The 18,080-nt window shown below is 39.4% G+C and overlaps 1 protein-coding gene across 6 annotated transcripts in view; it reads left to right on the top strand.

The window, feature by feature from the left end:
• Nucleotides 1-18,080, top strand: part of LOC114455327 (inactive dipeptidyl peptidase 10-like) — a 146,839-nt gene that overhangs the window by 108,725 nt on the left and 20,034 nt on the right. For 5 of the 6 annotated variants that reach the window (XM_028436494.1, XM_028436490.1, XM_028436495.1 and 2 more), the window contains 11 exons: nt 131-228; nt 303-426; nt 505-543; nt 807-914; nt 1,310-1,401; nt 1,484-1,531; nt 2,190-2,311; nt 2,560-2,607; nt 6,792-6,890; nt 14,304-14,373; nt 14,616-14,810. In XM_028436494.1, coding sequence (XP_028292295.1) covers nt 131-228; nt 303-426; nt 505-543; nt 807-914; nt 1,310-1,401; nt 1,484-1,531; nt 2,190-2,311; nt 2,560-2,607; nt 6,792-6,890; nt 14,304-14,373; nt 14,616-14,810 — 1,043 coding nt within the window. The remainder of the gene's footprint in view (nt 1-130; nt 229-302; nt 427-504; nt 544-806; nt 915-1,309; nt 1,402-1,483; nt 1,532-2,189; nt 2,312-2,559; nt 2,608-6,791; nt 6,891-14,303; nt 14,374-14,615; nt 14,811-18,080) is intronic. The other variant, XM_028436493.1, reaches the window with a different exon arrangement.

Raw genomic sequence — 18,080 nt, 5'->3', positions numbered from 1 at the left:
CTTCAGAGAAAGTAAACATAACAAAAGAAGATTGTGGTATGTTGCAGGCTGGTGATATTGCAACCTGTATGGAGCATCATGTGATTAGCGCAGGGAATAGAATTGTATTCTAATACAGTTCTTCCTACAGATGGGCCAAATAAATCCCACGGTCAGGGTTTATATCATCACTCTGAATGGCAGCTCCATTACAATTGAAGCCAGGCCTCCAGACAGCTTTGAAAATAGGTAACTATACTAGCTTCTGAACAATCTGTCTTTCTTATCTGCACTCATTGTTTTTCCACATTTGCCTTCCTCAGTGAGTTCTATGTTACCATGTTGAAGTGGGTGTCACAGGACAGACTGACTGTGCGCTGGGTGAATCGAGCTCAAAATAAGTCAATACTTTCACTGTGTGATGCCAAAACCAGCAGCTGTGTTAACGTAAGAAACAATTGGGTCATTGTGGTTGAAGCATGAATCATACAAATACCTCTTCATACTTCTTTTTTTCTGATTCAGAAACATGTAATGACTTCAGAGAGATGGATTGATCAGCAGGTGAGACAATCATTACACTAATACTTTTTTTCTGAATGATTTCAGGTTATGCTTTTCTTTTGCTCCTGCACTTCATATTAAAAATGACACATTATGCACTGTTTCAAATTATATTAGCTATATAAAAAAAAGACAATGGTTGCCATTGAAGCAAAAAAGTATATTTTTAAAAATGTTATGTCAATGCATATATTCAGCTTTCTACTCTGCAGCATGTGGCACCACAACATCTCTAACGATACTTTTTGCATTTCTCTTCCCAGAATGAAGAACCAGTGTTTTCTACAGACTGCAACTCATTCTTCATCACCCTGCCCTTAAAGCACGGGGGTCGAGGGACTTTCTACCATATTACTATGATCTCCAACCAAGTAAACTATCTTAAACTTTTGATAAAGCCAGTATATTTAGTTAGGTGCTTTTACAGCTAAAATGAAGCTTTTTGTATGTAATGAGTTTCTTTTATTTGTACTGCTGACAGGAAAAAGGCTTCCAATTACTCGCACAGCCCTTATGACTATTTAAAGCTTCATCATTTCATATTACATCCCAACTCAATTACCTGGATCAGCCGTGATTGAGGGATGCATTTACTTAAATATATCAAAACGGGTGATGTACAAAGGTGACTCATGTTGCTGGAGATATAATATAATATAAAGCTGTAGCTTTGAAAATTCAACACAATCAGGGTTCTTCAAGGCTGTGGAGAGATTGCAAGTTTGTTGAATCTCTGTCTTTCTCTGTTATTGTAACGTGCTGTTAGTTTGAAGGTCAAGAGACCAACCTCCGTCACCTGACCTCGGGAAGCTGGGAGGTCACTCGAATTCTTTCCTACGATGAGAAGATAAATATGGTGTAAGCTAGAGTATCGCATTATAAAAACTCACCTGCTGCTATATCATGAACTTTTAAGTTTCTGGTTACCTTTATATTACAGATACTTTCTTAGTCTGGAGAAGGGAGCAACACAACAACATTTGTACAGGTATGGAATAAATGGTTCATATTTCGCAGTGAGAAAATAAACTGTACAATTGATGCATCATTATAGATTTTCCCCTTTTAATCTGATAATTGATTTCTTGAACTTGTATGGCCGGTAACCAAAAAAACTGAACGTATTCCACAAATGTTGACATTAAAAAAGAAATGCCCCTAGATTTTGCATCCAACATTTTTAGATATCAAAGAAGAAACTAGGATTATCTATAATCAAACAAAATGCTAGTTATAAGTTCTTTATTGTGTTCTTCTGAGACTCCATGCAAAAAACACGTAAATTCCACACAGAAATGGAAAAAAAAAACAAATTTAGAAAAAACAGAAAGAGACGTTGGCAAGTCTCCATTAGTTGTGGATAATACAGGTAAGTTTATGGTATTGCTGTTCACTTTCCTTCAGAACAAAGTCACGGATTAATTCAAACGAAAAAAATAAAATGCAAATAACAAATGCATGAAATGACAAGATTAAGAATGGCTTGAAAAGTTACCTTTTGGATTTATGTCATAATTTGAACACAGATCTAGGTTGTTATCTACTGCATGTACGCAGATTTCTGCATTCGATTTTGAATTATTCAAAATTCCTGTGCTGATAATTATGTTGCTGTGTGTTTTTTACTGACTGACTTTTGTCCACAGAGTGTCCACCATAGATCCTATTCATAAAGAATGTCTGACCTGCTCGCTTTTCAAGTCAAAATGCGCCTTCTATGATGCAGTTCTCAGTCCTAGCTCCCAGCACGTTCTTCTGAGCTGCAGAGGTAACTGATAGCACTGTTCATTTCCCAGTGAACCAGATATAAAGAACAATAATAAATAGGAATATCTTAGGTTTATGTTTTATCATGTCTATTAAGTGTGTGGCTCCCGAGGTTGTCAGAAAGGGTGTACATTTGAGAGGCAACTTTGAAAGGTTTAATCAAGTCCAATAGATGTGTTAGAATAAACTGTGTGGATAAATAAAGCAAGCAATCACAATTTATTTAGCAACATTTATTCCTCTTTACAGGTCCAGGGATACCAAAAACAACACTACACAAACTTAGTGATATAAGTGGTAAGTTCTCTGAATTTATCCAATGTCCTTCACACAATGCAGTATTTCCTTTATTTATTTATTTTTACAGTACACCTGTCAGAAATCATATGATGTGACGTTTGCAAATATTTCTTTGATATATTGCACATTTTATTTTTCAGTCAGTTTCTTGTTGAGTTATCACCCCCTTTTTTATGTACTCTAGTTCAGTTGGAATAAACAAGATGACTCTTTTAGATGACTGAACGTAGGCATAGCAGGCCTTTGGCAAAATAACAGTAACAGTTTAATAACAGTTTAATCGGACAAAGGCAACTTAAATAGCTTACATGTACCCTATAATCCACCATAATGGTTGCACGGTGTCTTTTTTTATCTTTACCTTTAGGACCCTTGAGCACTTTTTTTTTCCTTGTTTGCACATGCTGTCGAAGGTCAACACCACATGAAGTGCAATCTTTTTAAGACAGCAATGCATGTTTTGTTACTGCAATTAAATAAATTAATTTATTTTAATAATTGTGACCAGCATGAGCACTCCCTCAGGAAGGATAAGAAAAACTGCATTAAAGGGAGAATATGAAAAGAGAAGAGTTCCCTTCCCCCTCACCCTTCCTAGGTGAGGGGGAAGGGAACAGGGAAGAGGGAGTCAGGGTCGGAAATGGAAGGGGGGGAAAGGGTCAACTGTTTTAAGGTGAGTGTGCAATGTGGTGTTACATTTGTGCATATTGTGCTTATTGTGCTGTGTAATCAATTAAGCCAGTCTGGTGACAAGTGTGAAGAAATTGAAGTCGGTGACACAGCACCCAACTTAAGTATAGTAGTGTTGGCCGTTTAACAGAGGGAAGGAGTGAGTGGTTATACCTCAAACTGATATTTGGGATCAACATATCTAAGATTAAGCCCAAGGCATGCCAGTGTATCCACGACCAATGTATGTCCAAGTGCCACTTCTATGAACCGAGGTGCCGCCCCGGGCTCGAAAGTGCAGACAGGCTGGCAGCAACAACGGGCACCCACTGGCGGATGGGCTTAGAGTCTGCAAAGGCCGGACAACAGCCCAGAAGGAACCAAAACAGAGGCAGCATTGGCAGCAGCCCGCCCAAGGACAACGGCTACATTCCCGACCGCCCACTACCACCCTGGAGCACCGGCCAAGCCCCCCAGAGCGCCCCAGATCACTCTTCATCAATGTTGCCAGCACTATGAGCCACACCATCTTTCCGATATGCGGCGTGTACAGCACTGAGGCGGCAGAGCCGCAGATTCCAAACCCGCAGGGCACCACCAAGGTGGGGCCGCCCCCCCTGCAGGCATGCAAGGACACGGCCTTCCCCACAGGACCCCCACCAATACCGGCCCAGCCAGCAAGCCAAGCTCGCCGGACCCTGAGGGCAGCCCCCAACTGGCCACCATCCAGCAGGGGAGCACAGCGCAAGGACAGCAGCCAAGGGCCCTCCGGATAGCACAAGCCACCGGAGGACGCCTCCCACTGGCCCGCGACCGAACGACAGCCTCCACTGCGAGAGGGAGGCACATGAACGGCACACACCTGGTGTGGTGCATCAGCCCCCAGCCAAGGGCACCCGGACCAACCCATTGTATATGTGTATGTGGTGCATTAGCACCCACCCGGATGAGGATGACCCAACCAAGGCTGATCAAACCTCGGCTTGAGTCAGTATAGCTAGGTAGCTAAACTGATACTAACAAAACTGAATATTTCAAGAACTAATTCACATTTAAGATACAACTACACTGAACAAAAATATAAACGCAACACTTTTGTTTTTGCTCCCATTTTTCATGAGCTGAACTGAAAGATCTAAAACATTTTCTATATACACAAAAGACCTATTTCTCACAAATATTGTTCATAAATCTGTGTTAGTGAGCACTTCTTCTTTGCATAGATAATCCATCCCACCTCACAGGTATGGCATATCAAGATGCTGATTAAACAGCATGATTATTGCACAGGTGTGCCTTAGGCTGGCCACAATAAAAGGCCACTCTAAAAATGGAGCATGAGAGTGTTTTTGTCTAAGACAAAAACAGTCCACTGTGCACTGTGCGTGGGAATAAAACTTGTATCTACATTGAAGAATTTTAAATAATATCAGAGCAAGCACCCAGCAAACCGGCACAGGAATGTAAAACTCATTGAGAGCCCCTGATCCCGCTGCTGCTACAACATCCACTGAGCAAAACTCCACCGAGCAAAACTCCTGCTTCTGCTAAACAGATGAAAATACATTTAACAGTGACAGGAGTTAGTGCTGCTGAACTGTCGAAGCTAATTGCTGGCTGTATTGTCGAGGACGTGTTGCAGTTTTTCACCGTAGAATTCTTCTAACGCACCGTTAAAAAAATTCCAGCCAAAAACTGTGTGAAACTGCCTTAGAGAAAGCCAGAAATTTAAGTTAATAGTTAATTATTTTATTAAAATTTGGTGGAATGTGCAGTAAATACTTTTAAAGGTTCAACAATTTTCTTCAAGTTAGAAACTGTTGCTTTTAATATTAATTTTTGCTTGATGCAATGTGCGTATTGTTAAAAAAAAAATGTATAAAAAAAACAATAAAACAAGACTCATTTGATTTTTTTTTCTTTTTATGTGGAACATGCCAAAAGAATAGAATTAGGCTGAAATGTCTACTGTTTATTTTGCGCGTCACATTTTCAAAAAGTAACTTAATTAGATAAAGTAAAGCAATTAAAGTACGTAGTTACTTTTGAAAAAGTAATCAGTAAAGTAACTGGATTAGTAATCAGTAATCACTAACCAATTACTATTTCCAAGTAACTTGAGCAACACAAGTCCCAAAAAAACACCTGGTTTGCTGAGTAAATAAACGTCACGTCATAGTGCTTTATGTTGGTTTAAGGCACTTCATTACACAGAAAGCAACTCAATGTAAACACAGGAAGTGTAGCGGTGGAATTTCGCAAGAAAAAGAAAAACTAATGTTCTAAACTACAGTAGTTACTGTATATGGTTTTCCTTCAGTAAAAAATTAGTTCATTATTAGGTCCCATAGAAAAACAGCAAAGCTAGCTGGATAAGCATAACGCTTTTAACTTGAAAATAAGCACAAAAAATGAAGCAAGCACTTAATGAAAACAATGATTATTTTGCAGGAATATATCTGATTTATTGCCCTGCTGATAGAAACCTTTAGTTGTGTGTCAAATACATGCCCCCTCCTGGAAATGTTGTGATGTGTACTAAACGCGGATTTAAGAACACCCTTGCTGCACACCTAATAAATTCTCAAAAATGTCTGCATATGAGAGATTTTCAGCAGTCATTTCTCTAATCAAATTTCTGTCTTCCTCGAGTGACACCATCTCGTCCAGTGCTAACCAAATCTGCTGCTGTTGAACCGAAAGAAATGCTGATCATGGGAAAAGCTAAAATACTGCTTTCTGTTCATCCTGTAATAATAGGGATATCCCCTAATTTTTACATTTTGAGTTTGACATAGATTGGATTCTTTGTGTTCATCTTGGAATATAAACATCCATTATAAAACAAGAAGGAAAATGGCTCTTTTATGTTTGTAACCTACATATTTTGAAGGAAAAAAAGCCAATTTTTTTGTTTTGTGATTTGCGTTTCAGAATAGGAAATAGAATGAATGAAAAGTGTATTGGTTACGCACTGAAGCGCCTGCAGAAAATCACAAACGGACTTTTAATTCCTTTACTTATATACTATGTCTCTTAATATTTAGTGGTTTTGGTGAATGTTTGAAATAAACAACCACAGAGTGTTTGTCAGTGGCTGGCCCTGCCATCAATTTCTATTATACAATAGCATCAAAATGATTTCTCTCTCCTACACAGGAACATCCTAAAAAGCGCACTTATTTAGAAAGCGGCAACTTCCGGTCTCACCCTATTGAAAAACAAGCAATTTTTTGTTTCTGTCTCCTAACATTTCATGTTTTTCTTTTTTGAAACACAAATTTAAAATTAACCGGTTTTTAAAGTTTTGTTTATCCCTTCTTGACCCTGATTAAAAAAAATGCCTAGAATTTCAATTTCTGTTTTTGAATTTAAAAATGTAAATCCAATAACCACTTGTTTTTTGTTTCTCAATTTCCATTTCTGAACAGAAAATTCTATGTCTAAAATATACACAAACCACTCTCCGTGCTTGCTGCTGCTGATGTAACGTTTGTCCTGATATCTACTAGATCATAAAATACTGGACAGCAATGCAGAGCTAAGACGAGCACTAAATAACAGGAGAATGCCCCAGTGGGAAAGGAGAACTGTTCAAATCAACAACTTTGGTAAGATCGAGCTGTCATCTTTAATCTTGGGCTTGTTTAAAATATGTGCATTGATTTTGAATTTAGAGTTTTTTTGACCTGACATCATTCATTTATTTTCAAAAGGACCATTTCATCTGTCCTCACCCGTCACTCACTTTTTTTCATTCCAAATCACCACACAAAACTATTCTGCTGATAATTATTGGCCTGTGTTAAGCATTTCAGCATAATGATGACAGAATGATACATTTTAAGGATACGCAGGTGCACAGCTTTGTTTGGTAATTCTGAAACCAGCCCAGAATCCAAAGCCTGATCTTATACTGTTTCAATTAGAGAGAAGCACTCACCATATGGCTCCTCTTCTTTAATCAGTTTTCACGATTTGAGACAGCCCAGGGGGACCTCTTTCAGTTGAAACTCAGCGGAAGAACAAAGCCATCAAAGACGAACCTAAAAACAAAGAAAAATAAATCAAGGGGCCAATTTCACGGTCACAAATTGCAGAATCTTAGGGGAAAGACAGCTTGTTAGGGACATCTGATCAATGCAGCATCATAGACTTAAAAATATTTAAGTACAACATATCACATCTATTTCTCTATTGGTGGTTTAAATGAGACAAGTGGTGAAATGGGGTGGGCATTTGAACAGGTCAGTTCCCATTAAAGATTCTGTAGAATCTGTGAGACGAATGGAAACAACCATGCTTCCTTCCCCTGCCACAAAAGTTGCATATATGAATGGAGAAACTACACTTCCATATACTGTATATATATGGCATACAACCTCTGCATGTTAATCTAAAGTTTGTAACTGTTGTTAGTTCAATTAGAGGCTTACCTGTCCAGGACAAGAACAGCAAGCTTAGAATCGAACTTCAGTCTGATGCTATCGAGAAGCTCTCTCCATCTTGGGTATTGTTGTCCAAGTTATACACACACTTTAATCTGTCTGTCTTAGATATTACTTCTCTATATCAGTTCTCCCTTCTTTTTTTTACTTGCTTTGACGTGTAAGCTGTTGTACCCAACTCCATGATATAGGGACTTTTCCTGCCGGAATGGGCAGCCAATAGTAATGCCCAAAACAGATCATGGAACACTTTGTAAAGTGTTAAAAAGATCTCTGATTGGCAGGACAATAACGTCACTGTGCTTATTTTCTACACCTGGAATACAGAGTCAAGAGCGCCTCTCATAACACTTTGAATTACGATATGTTGAAAGGTTATTATAGTTTTTTTTTTCCCAATTTATGACAAAAATAACTTACTTTTGTGTATAGCTTTGTAATATTTTTTTTAGTAGTACTAGGTTGACTCACAACTTTTTATATCTGAATGAGGGAAAAACGAAAATTGCAGTATTTGCCCCTGGGACCCCCAAAATGACATGGGTCCCCTACAACAATATGTCCGTCCCTCAGCCACCAGCCTTGGCGTCATCGTTGACTGTGATTTTAAACTCAGAGATCGGCGTCATTGTTAAATCTAGTTTTTATCACCTTCGTTTTTTTTAGCAAAAGTAAAACGTTTTTTAACTTTTAAAAACTTTGAACAAGTCATGCAAAACATATTTCTCCAATCCTTGCTTCTTTGCACTGACGTCCTGTTACTTTTAGAATATATTTTAAGATTGTATTGTTTGTTTTTAAAGCTTTGAATGTACTGGCCCTTCAGTACCTCTCAGACCTCATCCAAATTTACACTCCAGCGTGCGCTCTGAGGTCTGAGGGCCAGTTCCAGCTTGTGGTTCCTAAGACAGAGCGTTCTCCGTTGTCGGTCCTAAGCTGTGGAATGCTCTGCCCCTCCGCTTTCAAACGGCCCCCACAGTGAAGTGTTTTAAGTCTCGTCTAAAGACCCACTGTTATTCCCGGGCTTTTAACACCGCGTGAGTTGTGTGGTCCTCTTTTTTCATTTCTTTTTTGTTTTTTATTGTTTTTTATTTTATTGTTTTTACAATTATATATATTTTGTTAATGTATTTTATTGTATCTTATTTAATACTGTTGATCTTATGTGCTGCACTTTGGAAACGCTACTTTAAAAAATTAAGCGGCATTGCAGGCATTGGAGAATAGTGTGCAGGTTGGCCAAGCGAGGCAGCAGTTTGCCAGTTCATGCCAGGCTCCCCATGCCCCTCTTAGACAGGGATATTTGGCTGGAATGGGTGCGGATCACCCATACCCACGGCCGACTGCTCGCCCATCTGGGCAGCCCAGGGGCCTGCAGGTCACAGTGCCAGAAAATTGGCAATGCCGTTGTGGTGGCAAAATTTATTAATTATGTATACTCATATATTTGCTTTTTGATCTCATTCAACTTAATACCCCAATTTGTAACTTTCCACGCCTGTCTGATGTCTTTTCCTCTTCCTGCAAAGTCAGTGGGCCCATACTCCCATAATACAGCTTCTCTAAAGGAATGTCAGTTGGCCTCAGTTTAATCTCGAAGGCCAGAGCACGTCCAAACCCACCCCAGACATCACATACACACACACACACATCATATACACATACACACACACTCACTCACACACCCACTCACACACACACACACATCTAACTTTCACCCCGACATCGGAGGTGTCACCTCCGGCAGACTGACCTTCCCCCCCTGGTCTCTTCTTTGCTGTCTGTGGAAGGGGGGAGGTGGGACAGTGGGGTATAAATGTGTGTTAAAGGAACATTTGGGCCCTTCTTCGCGCCTCTCTTCTGGCCAGAGGAGACCACTTCTTTGTCTCTCCCGCTTTGTACCTTTTTATTTAGTTTAGATAAAATCATTTTTTATTACTTCATCATCTCTCCTGTCTGGTCTTCATCATTTATCACCACAGTGTGAGACGAGGTAACCGTAAATTTCACCGTATCACCGTGCAGGACCCCGCCGACGTGGGATTTTTGTTCTTCCTTTGCTTTGTTTATAAGCCACACCCATGGAAGGCTTAGAGCTATTTGGAGGGTGGACAACCTCACACCTTGCTGCACGATGATACAGTCACAAGCCCTTTTGCTGTGATTGAGGAAAACACTCAAGGTTCTCCACTCATGATGGCGCCAATCAAGTGCGGTGATTCTAACCATGGTTCCACTATTCTTCTAGCTATTGGTGACCCCAGTTACTCAGTCAATAAACACGAACGATGTCCTTGGTGTAAATGATGATTTTTGCTTATCTAGATGGTAGTAGAGGTTGATTTTTGATAATAATGATAAAGTTTTTACATTTTTTTTGCTTATTTCCACATTTTTCTTGCTCTCTCAGATATGACTGTGTCTCACAAAAGAAGAATATGGGTGTACTCACACTGGCAACTGGGGCCGTTCCAAGCTCACAGCAGGAATCCCCCCCTCCCTGTCCCTTTCCTGGCACGGTAGAACAGACGTGATCACTAGCTCAACTCGGTTCCCACAGAGAAACACATCATCACGTTAAGTTATGACACACGTATGGCGTTACGTCACCAGTGTGTGTCTCGTGAAAATGAAAATCAGCTCCTGTGATTCCACACAGCAAAGAAACGCTTCTTTGTGCACAGCACCTGAGAAGCCAGCTTAGACGGTGTAGTTATTATGCCGCCTCACTCAGTGGCCTTGTCGGTTCCCCCTTCGTTGTTCGGTCAGCCTCAGGTCTCAGCATCAGCTGGTGTCAGCAATCATCTGCTTGGATTCATGTCGGCCGCTCCGCGACCTTCACTGCCTTGTGGGTCGTCAGCTGAGCACGGACAGGGCCGGTCCACCTGCGGGCGGTCCACCTCCGGTCGGCATTGTAGATGATCACGAAGTCATCAGGCCAAATATCGTGTAGATGATTGTTGTTGTCAGAGGAAGGGTAGTCTCCACACACCTGGCAACCTCTCTTGGGATCAGTTGGTACCTGAACAGAAGAAAAGGGGGGAACGGGAAAACAAAAACAAAATAAAGTAAAATAAAAAAATAAAAATAAAACTAGTTTAAAGAGAAGGGGTGTTAGAGTTAGTTAACTAACTAAATGAATAGTTAGTATGACTTTGGCACTCAGTTATAGCTTCCAGGAAGACAGAGACAGGTCAGAGTTCAGGATCTGAGAGCTTTTCAGATTCTAAAAGGTGCTGCTGCACAATCACACAATGGTTAGGAGTGTGTTAGTGATCTTTTAGCCATGCCGAGCTCAAAGTTATCTGTAGCCCATTCACATGTGAGTGGGAAAATATGAGGCTGAAAGAAAATCAGGAAGTATTAATTTGATTCTCCTTTCCTGGAGCAAGGAGAAGGGTAGCTGGAGTTGCAGTGATTCTCAAACTGTGGTACGTCTACTACTAGTGGTACGCTGATACCAGGTGAGAAGCAACAATTTGAGAACCATTGTTTACAAGGACATGCAAGTCGGACGGAAAAGTGTGGAGCATGACAACATGTCTTCCCAAGATGAATGCATACAATTGGGAGACATGGAGATGTGAAAAAGCCAAATAAGTTCAACCAAATAAATAAATAATGTTATTTATTTATTAAAAAATTTTGTTTTATCTTTCTTTGCTATCTCTTATTTATGAGGGAGAAATCTTATTCTATCCTTTATTTATTCCGAATAATGTTAACACTCCACACCTAATAACATAACCTAATTATTTTTATAGAGCTGAATTTGTCATTTATTTCATTATTTTCCCCCATAATTGTCATTTGAGATTTAATTTACTTAATTTTGAAGCTAAATTGGTGGCAAAAGTGTCTCTTATTCTGTGCAAGATTATTGGCCCTTTTAAGGTTAGACAGAAATAATGTTAAGTTGAGTCAAACAATCATACTGTCTTTTGCTCTCTGCATTTATCCCATTCGTAGGAGTGATGAGCCATAGCACGGTTTGGAGAGCTTCCTTAAATGCTCGGAAGTTACTTAACTTTAAACGCTCATTTATATCAATCAATTATTAGGAATTTCAGGAGGACCAGCAGAGGTGTGATCAGAGTCTGCAGTTGCTGCCGCATTGTTCAGGCAGTAATCGTGGCGTCCAACCCGCAACTCATTGGTGGGGGGCGTGTCCAACCAACTCCGACGCCCACAGGTTCTCAGTCTTTGATGATGGGGCAGGATGTGTTAATCCCAGCATTGGCAAACTGGGATTAACACATTGTCCATAGACGATGAAGAGTTGACTTGGGACTGAGCGAGTTGTTTTGTTACAGCATTGCTTTGCTGAATGAGAGAGTTGAGTCATTTGGAAGTCAATTTCCTTCTGAAGCTTGGTCCTTTGAATTCTGTTGGCATTTCATTAGCATAAGGGTTGAAGGTGATTCCGTTCATTAAGGGCTTTCATTGAAGATACCGTATCTTCAGGGGACAACCGCAAAGCCAACAGAAACTAACAATAAAATTTAAAAAAAATTATAATGATAACAGTAATAATAAAAGAAAATGAAATACTGTAATCATCTGTGTGTTTGTTTGAGTGTGTGTTGCAATGGCTTTGCACTATTCTGCAGGCAGAGGGCAAGGTGAGAAACCACAACGTTGTGGCACTAACGGTGTTAGTTTTGGAAATGTATGTATTAATAGCAGACCAAATTACAAGTACCGTATGTAGCGTCTTAATCACGTGACCTTTCACTAAACTGGCCAATGAGGGGCGGTACGCCCGGATAGAGTCCGATGTGTAAATCATCTCTGTGCGTGTTTCTCTCTCTGTGTGTGTGTGTGTCTCTCTCTGTGTGCGTGTGTGTGTGTGTGTGTGTGTGTTACACGGGCGCACAGGGGTTAACACACATCATGACCGACACGCACACATTGAAAACAGGGCTCAAAGTGCTTCTAATATCCGTACGTTTAGCTGAGAGAAAGCCGAAACTCACAGAAGACAGAGCAGCCGAAATGAAAGCATTAAAGCCAAACAAACAAAGGGAGAAATCTGATTCCATTCACACGTTTAAACAAAAATAAAAAAAGGAAAACTCACCGAAAGCTTGCCGGTTTCATGATCTGAGTGCACATCGTACCGAGATTGTATATGCGTGTGCAAATATTATTTGTTCTTCATCATAATTAAAAACTCTTTTTCTATAAATAGTACTAACTTATCCAAAGTAATATCCCACTGATATCTTCATCTGTCTGTTTGATTCCCATTATTAGTGTTTTACTCCCTGTGGTCTTCACTACAGTTTATTGGATTAGGTTAGGGTTGGGATTTTAATCTATTTTGATCTCAGTACTGAGGTGAACTCGGTACATGGCACCGGGGTGTTTCGGAAACTTTGGTTGCCTGTCTATCCTATGGTCAGGACCTCACAGGCTGTTCGTGGAGGTGCCTGAACAAAATCAAAGTAAATAATGACCGGCTGTCCTAGATGCCTGAACAAAAATATCCGGAGCCCAAAAAAAAATATAGGGAACTTATAGTATTAAAAAGCAAAGAACTTCAACCATTTGAACCTTTCTTATGGCAGTCTTTTTACTGCATCAAGACAGAACAGCTGAAGGAGGAGAGAACCTCCAGATGAAAATCAATACAATACTCGACCGGTTGCCTGTCTATCAACACTGAGCGAATATATATATGTAAAAAAGGCAGCTTTACCTTATTAGTCTGAATTGGTGTTTAAGGCTCAACCGATGATTCGTGGTCCAGTCTCTTTCTGGGAGGCAGACCACCGCGGGGCAGACTCGGAGTCCCATGCCAAAACCTGGCTTTGGGGTTTTAAGCATGTCCGCTCTCCGGTACCGGTCCGTGGCAGAAGCCCCCCCAGAGCAGAAGATGGATCCTGTTCGTGGTCGCCAATTTGTCACGGCAAATTTGCAGTTAACCTCATTTGGAGACATGATGATCTCTGTGTTGAATGATGATGTCCAGTCAAAGCATGATGATTTTATAAAAAAGGATTTATAATAAACTAAATGAAAAAGTACAAAGATTCCATTCTGTAGGGAGGAAAGGCGGCCAGCAACTCACTGGGAAAGTTCCACATCTTAAGCTTTATACAGATAGAGAAAAAAGTTCCACCCTGATGAAAAGAAGAGGAGGGGGTCAGATGCCCAACAGTGGAGACGTTAGAAAATGATGAAGAGGTGGATGTATTGAGGAAGGCTGGCGCCACTGATATCTGTCTTGATAGTGTGTGTGCGTGTGTATCTGCATGAACCTTGAAGGTTCAGGCTGGTGTCTTTATCTGTGTGTGTATGTGAAAGAATGTGAGTTTTTGGTATGAGGCCTTCAGCAGAGACTGTGTTGCTGGCACTGTGGATACAATACAATCTGTCTGTACTGCTAATCTAACATGACTCAGCAAAGAAGCAATGTCTCTGTTCAAAAGCACAACAATATAATGCAGTCATTGTGTATTAACACATGACAAATTGTATACATAAACTCACATTTGATAATATGATGATGAATATAATAATTGCCATAACTAAAGTCATTAAACTGAATGGAAACTTTGACTGTCTTTGCAGAACTCCGTCTGGAGTTAATCGTCCCAAGGGATTTGGATCAAACCCTGGAATATCCTCTGTTGCTGCTTCTGTATGTCAATGTTTCTTATTTGTTTTTCTAATCTTGCTTTGTATCAATCCATGCATATTATATTGTATTGTGAAATTTAGTGCTGTTAAAGGTCGCTGAATTATTTTAATCTATTAGACATAGCACAAAAAAGTAACAGAATGGACCTAAATTTTGTTAAAAATGTGGGTTTGTAAAATACTGTATATTTATTCTCGCTCTTTATCAGTGATATGTTGGATAAACAAAATTCTCTCCTATAGTGAGAGCCCACCCAGTGGTCAGGCCGTCAGTGAACGTTTCTCTCTTGGCTGGGATTCTGTCCTGGTCAGTTCGGAAAGTGTTATTGTGGCTCGCCTGGATGGTCGGGGCAGTGGATTCCAGGGGCAGAGAGTCCTGCATGAGATTCACCAAAGACTGGGAACAGTGGATGTTGAAGATCAGATTGCTGCAGTAAAGTAGGTTTTGGTTGTTGATGATTTAGTGTATTTGCTTTTAGTCTTGAGAATTAAAATCTTACTATTATGATTTTAATTCTTTATGATTATCCAGTTTTTAAAATGTATTCCTTTCTATTCATGTTTGTAGCAGAATTGAGATGAATAGTCCAAATTTTACCCATTAAACTCATCCATCTTGTGGGGTTGCAGCAGCAATAGTCTACTCAAGGCCCTCTGGAGAGTGTAAAAACTACAAGATAACCTTTGTCATTGCATGAATTCCCGGTATAACCATAATAGTGATGCACAGACTACAACACAAGAATCGGGAGAACCAGAGGAGAAGTTGTTACTGAGCTTCGTAGGCATACATTTCAGTTAAAAAAAAACACCATTTTGTGATCCAGTTGTGTGCAAATTGTGCAATAAAGAGTTTGCCTATCAGTGTGGAGCTCTTCTAGCCTCCGTTACCACCACAATGCTAAGCATGTTGCAGCTAGTACTTACAACGATACTAGTCCGAGCAGACAATGTTGCCAAACCACACACTGCAAGATGACAGGGTTCAGAGTCCATGACTGACAAATTAACACACTCACTGCATAAATGATTGTATGGACTGTTGACCTCTGTAGGTGGTAGAGGTAGGGGCTGTGGGGCGGAAGTGATCCTACACATAGTGCTGACTCAAAATATGAACTGCTATGCTGAAAGACAATTTCAGATGAAATTAATCAGCTTCCTCAGTTGGTCTATTTATTTCTTGCCACAGATATTCTAAATATTTTTGCACTGTTCAGTTTCCACTTCTCTGGAATGTACTGTACTAAGTGCTGTATAAAAAAAAATGGCCTTATAAAATGCAAAATATAATGGAATAAAAATAGTTTCAAGAATGCGAAAGGAGGTGATGAAATTTGACCCTCTCATAAGTCGGCTGTGTGTAGTGATGCAGTAAAAAACAACTCGGCTGTAACAGCGAGCAAGCAAACGCACAAACTGAGCCAGACTATCAGGTTAAACCTGGACTTAACCCTGAGCTGGGTTTGATATATTAGCCCCAACTACAACTTTTGTAGTCAAATTGTTTTTCATCAACAAAGATGTTACACATTTGTTTCTCTTCATTGGCATTTTTTTTTAAAATTTTTTTTATTTAAGCAATATATTGATGTTTTATTGATGTACAAAGCCCCTGCCAAATACACCAAATAAAAATTGAACAAAAATACACAGCCGGAGCACTGACTGTATCCTCATTTTCATAGACAATGCCACTTTAACTTACGGAGTTACTAAAGGATGAGTTTACTCAAATATATAATTAAATTTTAAAACACTTACTCAAAGAGTTTGCAACTTTCATTTCTTACCCCAGTTAGTTTGTCTACAGAGCGGGAATTTTCACTTTCAGGGCCAGATAATTCAACACAAAGTACTACTCATATTCTACCTATGGTTTAATTCACCCAAATAGTACTTATTATTATTATATCATACCTTGTATTGTATAATTATCAGCTAAAATAATAATGGAATCATATGTAATGGCCTTTGTGGTCAAACATGACAGATTGAAATACAGGAAAGGGGCAATACACAATGACAACTCTGGAGGCAGGTATATATTTATTTACTGTATACAATAATAAAAAAAATAAAAATAAAAAAAAAGAGAAAAAAAAGAAGCTGAACACACACAAAAGTAACTTAGGATGACTCCCGCTTTAAAAAACATGATGTCACTACTTCCTGAGAGAAACACATAGAGACAGAAATTAGCCACAAAAAAAGAAGACATATAGTGACACATATTTCCCTTTTTACCTGGTAAAATATTTATTTTTCACATTTCATACCAATATACCCACTTTTAAAGTGAGCACCACCTACCGACTGAACAGTGTCCCTTGTTTCCTTAGCTCTTTTTCAATCTCTTCACAAAATTCCTCCACTTCACTGTAATATTAGAAAATATCACTGCATGGTTGACAGAAATACTGTGAAAAGGGTACATTCACTAACACTGGTACTCCTATATTAAAGATGTCAACTCCTTGTATTTGTAATTAGTTAAAATAACAATAACATTTAATTTAAATTTAAAAAAATACATGAAATAAGTGACATTTTGCTATACAGTATATTTGTTACAATAGGTGGCGCTGCCTATGATAAGTGCTGTAAACGAGCGGCCTGAGAAGAAGAGTGCAGCCCTGTAGCTGGAGCCTCTGGCTCTGCAGACGCACCTTTCTCGTGGGAGGGAGGACGAAGTGCTGTGGAGCCACCGGCTTCACTTACCAGTATACACCCTGGGACTGATTAAAAATATGGTTTTACTTTAAGTTAAATATTGTGAATTATGTATAATTCCAAATGTGTTTTACTACCTGTTAATTTTTATTATTTCAAACAAGGAAGTACAATTTAATCCCATGCTTCTGGCGCATAGATGCATCTGTGTCAACACAGAGGGGTTTTCCAATGATCCTCCAGCTTTTGGTCTTTGAGGGTGCGATCTGGTGAGCGCTTTCCTCCACCTATTGAACAGACGCTCATCCTATGGAGTGTTACACATTTTCTCCTCTGCTTCTATATGTCTGACCATTTCTGTTTTTTACCTCAGTCACAGTCTGACACTCTGAGGTAACGCAACGCGATCTGCCTTTTTTTCATTCATACTGCGCATTGTCACCTAAATTACGCTCTCCTGCATGTGTCCACCTCAAAATTTAGTACCTCCACCTCACATTAAGTGAAATTTATTTTATTTGCTTGTTTTGTCCCTTGATCCACCGTGAAATTTATAAGTCGTTAAAGAAAATTTAAAAAAATTGTACAAACTTCCTTTAGCGTACGCCAGATAAAGTGTGCTTACAGAGGCACTTGTAATTTACACATGATCACTGATGGCACAACTGTGACATATAAGAGTATATGTGACACAGCGCTGCTCAGACCTGCTCTGGATGTTGGTCAGTAGTTCATCTTCAAAAAATGCAGACCGTTTGAGAGATTGTGTTGCTGTATTAACTCAGATCAATGGCAGATCAATTGGACGGTTTCTGTCCTAATCTGCCTATTTTACATGCACTGATCAAAGCAAAGTTACAGGACCAGACGAAGCACCCACATTAAATGAGGTTTTAAAATTGTTGTTTTGAAGAAAAAAAAAAAAAAAAAAAAATGTTTTTATTTGTTTATTTAGTTTTCTACATTATTAAATGTTTGTGCAGCAGACAGAGAAGTCCATCTGCCTCAAATTTAACTTCCCCAAAGTCAGTGTGC

This window comes from Gouania willdenowi, chromosome 21 (assembly GCF_900634775.1).
Source record: "Gouania willdenowi chromosome 21, fGouWil2.1, whole genome shotgun sequence".
Classification (NCBI taxonomy): Eukaryota; Metazoa; Chordata; class Actinopteri; order Blenniiformes; family Gobiesocidae; genus Gouania; species Gouania willdenowi.
This window is presented reverse-complemented; position numbering and strand designations above follow the sequence as displayed.